We start from the raw sequence: 9653 nt of genomic DNA on the forward strand, positions 1-9653 counted from the left end.
CCGATATCATTTGTGAAACGGTTATTCCATAACGGTCAACCAACTCGTGATGGCGTCCGTAAAATTTACGAAGGAATGATTTCAACTTCACCATTTGGAACTCTTGGTTTAATAGCTTCTTTGTGAGCAGTAACCCTCTATCAAGAAAATCATGATAGGAAATGCAAGCACGGGAATATCGTTTCAGTTGGGAGATATATAACCCGTATGCAGGTGCTGCTGGAATGTTGCTACTTAGAAATGGAAAGTTCACAATTGGAAAGCTGAAATGATATCTTTTGTCGTAAAGTTTTGTCTTCAACCGACCCTCATTGTCAATTTCTAGATGTAAGTCAAGATATGAAGCCGACTTAACTGTATCTGTAGTATCCTTTATCTCCAATTTGATGGGATAGATGCGATCCACATAGTCACCAAATTTTGAATTGTTTAATGAAAGAACGTCATCTATATAGCGGAAAGTAGAGTTAAAGGATATTGCTAACTTCTTATCTTTCTTCCTAAGAAGTTCCTGCATGAAGTCAGCCTCATAATAATAAAGAAACAAGTCAGCAAGTAGAGGGGCACAGTTTGTTCCCATTGGGATGCCGACAGTCTGTTGAAAAACACGCCCTCCGAACGTAACAAATATGTTGTCAATCAAGAAATCAAGCATCTTGATAATATCGGTTTCAGAGAATTTTTTGTTTGAATCAGAATGATTCTTTACAAAGTAGGATTTATCCCTTCCTAAGACAAGATACTTGTATCTACGTTGGCCATTCTTTTTAATGAAGCAAATTAATACCAACTCTTTTAATTTGTCTTTTAGTTGGAATGTGGAATACATGTGTAAAGAGTAGAAAAGTCGAATGTTTTAATACTGTTACAAGATAAAAGAGAGATAGATTGTATGTACTCTAAAAGATCTGGAATGTTTAAGTATCCACATCTGATTCACGCCACCTCTAGAATAGGCAGTTTCACAATAACTTTGAAGCCCGTCTTTGATTGCTGATAAAATTGATGTTAATAATTTAGAAAGGGGTGTCGTGGAGCACTTGAAAGAACCAGCAATATACCGTTGTTTGTAAGGACACTTGTGTAGTTTATGTATCCAATACAGTGATTGAAGATCCAGTTCTTCATCTTTGGTTGAAATACCAAAAGAACAAAGAACAGACCTATGATTATCCAGGATTTCCTCGTTGGTAAGTGTTGTGAGGGTATATGTTGGGTTTCCAAGTGAATTGTCTATACCTAATTCGTTTATCAAGCAATTAATGTAATGACTTTTACAGAAAAAAACGATGTTATTTGTGGCTTTGTCTGCGGGGACAACAACATATTTATCATGGAGGTCAGATAGGTGTTTAGCAACATTTGGATCTTAGAAGATTGACGTAGCATGAGCATTGATGGACTCATTCAGTTTCTTAATTCTGATTTGTATTAACGACCTCACTGCCTTAATCCATTCGGAAAGAGTGTCTACGTCTTCCTTCTCGCGCTTAGCCCATTGCCTGGCATAATCCTCGACTGAATCCTTAAAAATTTTAAAATTGTATTTCCAATTGATGGATTTAGGCTCACGATATTTCGGACCTTTTGATAACACGTTTCGTAGAGAAGTGTTATTAGAGAGGTTTAGCATCGGAACTTGTACGTGTGCGTGTACTTGTGGCTAGGGAAACCACCCAATTTCCTGCGTATTACGTCATCGATTTTGCCTGGCGGTGAAACGTACAAGTCAGGGACAACGTGTAAAGCGGCGGCTACACGAAGGTAAGAACTTGTGGATTATTTTTCTTAAAAACCAGATATTCGTGAATAAAATTGAATATGTACAGGAACAATAGAATGTACTTGAAGAATTAAAAGTATTTTGGGCCATTAAAACGTTTCTATGACATCAGGATGGAACGTGAATGTGGGAAGTATTTCACGGAAAATGGCGGCATATTGGAGGTTTTTCAATTATCCAAAAATTACATTATAATAACCTCTAAAATTATTTTATAGTTACCCTGTAGTGAACATGATCGGCGACGAATAGTTCTGCAGTTTAGAATCATTTCAAGAAGCAAATTCACTGATTTTAAGTTTGTTAAAAAAAGGGGGGCGTGAGCAGGTGCGTGAACTAAAGATGCTGTCAAATTGTGTCTTTTACGATTGAATGAGAGACATGCAAATTCATAAGAATCTTGAATAACTTGCAGATCTAAACTATTTAGGAGAAGCCCCGCTTTTGGTGCTTTAAATATTTTTTATTTCAGTGAAAAGGGGGGTTGATCAACTATTTTTGTAACTCTTGAAATGTGTTTGTCCCTTTTAGAAACTGCAAATATGACATCATTCACTAGTGGCAGCAGAAAAAAACAAGTCAGATTCCAGACAAAAGATGACCTGGTACTACTGAGAGAGGTCCTGGCTAAAAATCCATTTCAGAACAAGTCTGCCTGGAACGAGATAGCATCAGCCGTAGCAGATACCAGATCTAATCTGCAGGTGGATGCAAGACGCGTCCGGGAGAGGACACATTTGCTGATAGATCAGCATAAAAAAAGCAATGCTGATTCTTTGAAGAGGTATTTATGCTTTCAAGTTTATAATTTTATGATTTATTCAAGCATTTGTCAACTTTTTTGAAGGTAGAAAGTGTTTAAGCCTTTTTTTATCCGTTCTCTCGAGACCCCTTACGCCTGACTGCTGCTTCCCTCCCCTTATTCCTGTGAAATCACTAAAGCAATTTTTAGTAAAAACAAGTCTGTTTAAAAATGTAAATCATATGCAGCCATACTTCCATGTGTGTATAGTTGTTTTACAAATAAGTTGATACAATTTGAAATGTTGCAAATAGATTTTGCAATTGTCAGATTCTAATAATTTAGTTAATACTAGTTATGGTATTATCAAGTCTTCATGAACTGTGAAATAAAAAAAAAAAAAATGTTAAATATAAGAAATCTTAGCAATGTTTATATCATAACTAATTTTTGAAATACTTATAAATCTGGTTGGAAAAACATGAATTCGGAAAAAAAATCTTTTTTACAAAATGTGCATGTGACGTCAGTGTTCTTGTTAATTTTATAACAACTTTATATTATTATTCCAGTTCAGGGATTGATGAAGAGTATGGAGAGAAAGAGACTTTACTGGATGAAATTCTTTCATTGGTGGAGGATGAGGAAAAACAGAAAGAAAAACAGAAAGAGAAAAAGGAAACAGAAGAAAATCGGGGAAAAGAAATTAGAAAAAGAGCAATGGAAGACTTAACTCCTAAGAAAGGTACATACTTCTTATCTGATAACATGACATATTTGTGTAGTGTTTAAATAATAGTTACTATATCTTTTATAGGTTGCTTTTATTTATTGAGAGGGTGGGGTAAGTAACTATGTATTTCGTCAATTCAAGGACAAATGGCATTTCGCGTATGTGGGTAACAGCATATTTCATTTCAGGGCATTTTATAGCTGGCTATTTGTGACAGGCTTTGTACTCTGTTGAAGGTGAACTACAGTTGCTAATTTAATGTCACTTGTTCGAGAAATGTCTCATTTAAAATCATACCACATCTTCCTTATTATACATATAGCATGTGATATACAGTGATGACACAGTCAGCAAGTAAACATATACCATTCAAAATTTTATTAACATCATAACAATGATCCAAAATTTAATGTTTCTTCTGTCTCCAATGATACTCGTGGACCAACTATTTGAAAGCCCAAAACCTAACACATGTTTAACAAATTATGTCTATATTTCAGGTGATGATGATTCTAACGATGCCACCCCATCAAAGAGAAACAGTTCCGGAAATATAGTTGGATATCTAAAAGAAAAAATGATGCCGAGTTGATATATAGAAGGCAAGAACTTGAAGTTAGAAAACAGCAACTTCAATTGGAGGAGGAAAAGTTCAAACTAGAGAAACATGAAAGGATTCAGAAATTGGAAAATGACAAACAAGAGAAAACACTTATGTTTGAGTTGCTGAAAAAATGTTTAAGTGACCGACATTAAAAGAGAAGCCAAAGAAATCATTAAACATAAAAAATAAAATATATTAACACAACTTATCTTATAATATTTGTTGTTTTACCCACGGTTGTAAATGTTAAAGGGAGATAATAGAATTTACTGGTAAGATAGTGCAATGATATATGTTAAAAGTGTCTTAATGTGGTTTACTGCCTGGCCATGACTGGTACATGTATGCGTAAAGAAGAAATCACTCTAGCAATTGTAATTTGAGAAAAGGGTTGGGACGGAGAGGTTTCCTGAAATATTTTAATCACAGTTCCAGATTGGATAGTGGTATTACATGTTGCTTACTTATACATTTTGTAAGATGATAAGCCAAGAGATACCTACCTACATTCTTTTCGAATTGTAATATGTGCATTCATCGAACTATGTCAGTATGTCAAAAGAGAAGTAAACAACCGAAATGATATTAAAACAAGGTCAATCAATTCTCAACAAGAAAAACCTTTCAACAAGACACACAAGGACTCATTAGTTTTGTCGTTGGAATTGTTTTACAGTGTCATTTCGAGGCCTTATACAGCTGACTATGCGGTAGGGGCTTTGCTCATTGTTGAAGGCCGAACAGTGACCTATAGTTGTTAATTTTTTTCTGTGTCATTTTGTTCTCTTGTGGAGAGTTGTCTCATTGGCAATCGTACATTTCTTTTTATATTCAATACGTATTAAACTAAAAACAAATGGAAATCAAGGAGCATTAAAAACAGGAATGATATTTGTTGTTCTGTAAGGGTAATGAGGTTCTGCTTCTAGCTAAATTAAGACCCCCTCCGCATTTCTCACATAACGTGTCACTAACCTGGGTGTGTTGTCAGTAATGTGTCATTCACTAGCCATGGGCTGTTGTCAGTAACATGTCACTAGCCTAGGGGTGTTGTCATTAATTTGGCACTAGCTTAGGGGTATTATTGATGTGTCATTAGCCTAAAAGTGTTGTCAGTAACAAAACTTGGTCAGCACAAAAGTAATGATCAGACAAGGTACAATTAAATATGGCTGAAACATGTTATTTTTAAGAGTTGCGGCAAACGTAAACTATATGTCATCTTTAGGAATATACAAAGAACACAAAAGCCACCTACAAGAATATGATAATTGTTTGTTTGTTTTTTTTTAAACTATTTAACAAATTTAAGACAAACTTAATATTTAATTTTTATCAGCTCTTCGATGAAACGTAAAATTGATTAAAAAGCAATAACGATAATTATTTGCCATCTGGAAACATTGGGAAAATTGTCAACCCAATAGATATTCCTCTAATGTTGGTGGTGGTACATCGAAAAATATCCCGGTTTCACTGCCATAAAGACAGGTATGGCAATTTGTCAGTAGAACTGCTACTTTGTAATACTTTCCCACGGGTTGCAGATATAACTTTAGATTTTTCTTGTAGTCTAGAAATGCAAATAGTGACAAAACTTTCCCAAAAGCCCACTCCACACAAATGCGTACTGCTGACATTCTTTTGTTGAAAATCATTTGATTCCTTGAGATGACTCCTCCTCTGAATGGTGCAATTATATATCCATCAGTCACGGGATATGCCGGGTCACCATAAATGCAAAATATTCGCCCCTGTGGAGTTGTCATTATGGACCCTCATTTGTGCTAAAATGTCACTTTCACGTAACATTCCTGCGTCATGTCGCCGTCCTTCTATGGGGCCAAACAAGTTTGAGATGATCCCATTAGGGGTAACAATGCTTTGGAATTTCAAGGCATGTGACCTTTTGTGGCCATTAAACACAAGTCTTTGGTTTTCCTGTGGTCTGCATATTGGTCTAACAGTACCGTCGATAAAACCCCAGCAGCTATCTAAAGGCCCGTCACGATCGAAAACCGCACCTGCAAAACGTTCTAAACACTCTTGTGAGAGCCAACTCATGTTGAAGTCTGAAAGAAGATGACAATGATTGTCATGTATGTAATCGAGAACCTCATTGATGATGAGAGACAGTTCTGTTTTTGATCTGCCAAAAATATATTCTAGATCTTCAAGGCGACAAGGGTAGGCAAGTCGTCGTAATACCATGCAAAGTCCATCAATACCCCTTGCCGTGGTGCGATTAATACATACAACTTTCTCTGGTATACGCAGAGCTAGACGAAGAATTTCAATATCATCTTTATCAAATCTAAAAAAAGATCGACACTGTTCATTTGTGAGTTTTTCAAATTCTATACCTCGAAAACTGCCCTTTTCCTCTTTACATAATGACAAAAGCAGTAATTCATCGGAGTCTTCTAAAGCTGCTAACACTTTCAAGTTTTCCGCCATAGTTATCAAACATAAAACAAAGGCATTTATTGGCAATTATTCTTTGCTTTCAACCAATGAGATAATATTTTGCATTACGTCTTTTACACGTACACGTATACGTACGACTTTGAAAAACACAACGTGGCATAATAAAAACGTACGGGTACGTGTACTTCTATTCTACACGTACGCGTTCACGCACACGGACGTTTGCTAAACCTCTCTATTAACAATGTTAAGGTCACCGGTAATAACGTGGCCAGCAGGATTATATGTGAATTTGGAACTAGCACAAGTGCAATCAGGAGGTTTAGACTTGAAGTCGTCAATATCGAGATCCTGCAAAACGCGTTTGTAATTGAAAATTTTAGTTGCAATTGGTTTGGTATAGGTATAAGAAATTATTGGTACAGACTGGTCTTTGAAATAAGGAGGTATTTTCGAAGCTTCCCATTTAACTGTGCGCAAACCACTCTCTTTAACTGAAACTGGAATAATGTTTTAGTCAAATGCAAATCAATCCGTCCCGATTTAACTTAAATGCAGGAGGAGTCAGCTGACACTCTTTATAATATTATAACCTCCATCGGTCTTTACATCGAAATAAAAGATATTCTTAGTGACTTCTGATAATCAATCAATTTATTAAAAGATTTTTTTACAATTTCATGGTTTAAGTACGTATATCAAATGTGTATTTGAACTAGAAAAATGACTCTACAGTAGAAAGATAATCCTACATTTGAGAAATATCCTATTATGAGTAATTGTATTTAAAGTGGTAACTAACACTTTCACTTCAATTAATTTGGCTCGTTTAATGTTCATATAATTTTGACAAAGTATTAACTTGACCCTTTGACAAAAATGTAAAAATTTCAAAAAAATTGAACCAACCATTTATCAGAAAAATTACACTGGTTAAAGAGCACTTAAAAAAATAATTTTGATCATTGAATAGCTTTATATTCCCCAAAGTTGAACAAAACAGCGAAATTATAACAGTTAGCTGATTTTACAGAGTTTTTTCAGCTGACTTTACAGAGTTTTTTTCTCTGTAGTGTTAGGTACTACCTTAACTACATTTTCATTTAACTCATGAAAATGTATACTACAACCGTTTTTTTAGGTCAGTGACCCATAAAAGTTAGGTCAAAACATTTATTTAGCATGAATACTTGATAGAAACAAATAATCATTACAACTTTTATTGACGCTTACATTTAAAACATTCTTATCTTCCTTGGTGGATTGAGAGGCATCTTTATTTACTGCGACCATAGAGGACAGAGTTACTTTTCATGGTTTTATTAACGCAGACTTGTCAACATGACATGATATTGTTTAAGGCTGTGTTGAGTTCCACTGGTCGATGTAGTTGTTTATTGACGGTGTTGGTTTCCACTGTTAGTTGTAGTTGTTAGTTTGCTGGGTTTTATTCCACTGGTTGGCATGCAGGTATTTTGTGGAAGGAAGTGGTCCCATTGATGTGGTATCTGTAATCTTTGGTCCTGTTGCTGTGTGGCGAAGTCAATAAGTTAACTAAAACTTGTCAATTAGAATTTATTGCTTAATTTACAAGTTTTCAAAGAGCGATTAAAAGTTCAAGTAAATGTTTTTCACTGAGACACTGGCCGAGATATGACGAATTCTGGTGTGATCGAATTGTGTCCTTGAAGTCCATTGAGAGATCTTATATAGTCCAGTGGTCCATACAAACGGTCCATAGCTGTAGGCCGGTTACGTAGTCGTCTGGTTTTGGAGTAATATTAGTCTGTGGTTAATTGTGAAACTATGCAATTAACCCCTGACCGGTACATGTTATTTCACAGTAGACATGCTCATTTATATATGTTTATAATATACGAAGATTGTTATTAGTGTCTAAAGGTTACCTGTAATTAGGGCCCCCGCCTAAGGTGGGTGGCCCTATAGTGATCAGTCTGTCTGTCCGTCCGTCCGTCTGTCCGTCCGTCCGTAACACTTAAGTGTCTGCTCTATATTTTGAGAACCCTTATGATTTCAAAGTTTATACTTGACATCCATTTTAAACAACACCAGAGGGTGGGTCATGATGTATGTACAACTTCCTAGGTCAAAGGTCAAGGTCAAAAACTTTAGTTTCAGTTGACAACCCTGTGTCCTTTGGTGGAGATCGTATCCGCTCTATATCTAGATAACCGTTATGATTTTATACTTAATACTTAACATGATTATTAACCAACACCAGAGGGTGTGTCATGGTGTATGTACAACTTCCTAGGTCAAAGGTGAAGGTCAAAAACTTTGGTTTCAGTTGACAACCTTGTGTCCTGTGGGGAAGATCGTGTCCGCTCCATATCTAGATAACCGTTGTGATTTCAAAGTTTATACTTGACATCCATTTTAACCAACACCAGAGGGTGTGTCATGATGTATGTACCACTTCCTAGGTCAAAGGTCTGTCTGTCTGTTGGTCTGTCCATCGCTAACAAATTTGATCCACACTATATTTTGAGAGGACAGCTGTTATTATTTCATACTTTATACCTGACAAACATTTTCAACTTAACATATATATAAACCAACACCAGAGAATGTGTCATTATGTATGCATCCTAGGTCAAAGGTCAGTCCGTCGGTCTGACCATTTATTCGTTGTTCTGAACAAATTGTGTCCGCTCTACCTCTCGAGAACCGTAAATATTTCATACTTTATACTTGGTGGGTCATAATATATTGAAGGCATAATTCTAAAAATATGTGACAAATATCAATTGGGCAGCACTTAAACATTTTGTTCAAATATCAATCCATATATCCAGAAGTCACCTTAGAGCAGTCAACAATGAGTTCACATCATGCAGTCATATCACTATTATACTATGAAAGTAAGTTGAGAATATTTAGCAGTTTTAACTTAAAATCTTAGATTAAAATCACACGTGAGACTATGTAATAACTTCAAATAATGCTTCATATCAGATTATCCATACAACCTTTTTACCCCACGTTATTGACAGCGGGGCCCACAGAGATGACTCCCATCTCAATGATATCTAGTTGTTTCGGATTTGCTGTATTAATAACTTCCTGATGATTAATGAATGGTACACAATTGTGAAACATAATGTCTCCAATCCTAATAGAACGAAAGTGCAATAAAGTACGGTATTTTTCTTCCTGTAGGTTTTTTTAGTAGTTTATTGTTAGGTTTCCGGTAACCATCACCACATATATAAGTTTATAAAGTTCTACAAGTCCAATATCATGATATAATAAGTTCATCACGTTCATCTAGTCCAATATCTGGATATATTTACACATAGTTCATTCGAATCATAAGTTCAATATTTCGGTATACATATTTCAT

The 9653-nt window shown here is 35.4% G+C and overlaps 1 protein-coding gene across 1 annotated transcript; it reads left to right on the forward strand.

The window, feature by feature from the left end:
* The first annotated feature begins 1637 nt into the window (after positions 1-1637).
* LOC134719412 (uncharacterized) lies at positions 1638-3965 on the forward strand. The gene is made up of 4 exons (XM_063582412.1): positions 1638-1764; positions 2315-2567; positions 3098-3270; positions 3759-3965. The coding sequence occupies exons 2-4, from the start codon at positions 2326-2328 to the stop codon at positions 3848-3850; spliced, it is 507 nt and encodes a 168-aa protein (XP_063438482.1). The 5' UTR covers positions 1638-1764; positions 2315-2325; the 3' UTR covers positions 3851-3965.
* Positions 3966-9653: the final 5688 nt, after the last annotated feature.

This window comes from Mytilus trossulus, chromosome 5 (genome assembly GCF_036588685.1).
Source record: "Mytilus trossulus isolate FHL-02 chromosome 5, PNRI_Mtr1.1.1.hap1, whole genome shotgun sequence".
Taxonomy (NCBI): domain Eukaryota; kingdom Metazoa; phylum Mollusca; class Bivalvia; order Mytilida; family Mytilidae; genus Mytilus; species Mytilus trossulus.

What these genes read in the sequence shown, in the direction of transcription:
- LOC134719412 (XM_063582412.1), top strand. Translation starts at nt 2,326, where the DNA reads ATGACATCATTCACTAGTGGCAGCAGAAAAAAACAAGTCAGATTCCAG. An exon ending in AATGCTGATTCTTTGAAGAG is followed by an intron (nt 2,568 to 3,097) that starts GTATTTATGCTT and finishes TTATTATTCCAG; the next exon opens with TTCAGGGATTGATGAAGAGT. An exon ending in AGACTTAACTCCTAAGAAAG is followed by an intron (nt 3,271 to 3,758) that starts GTACATACTTCT and finishes TCTATATTTCAG; the next exon opens with GTGATGATGATTCTAACGAT.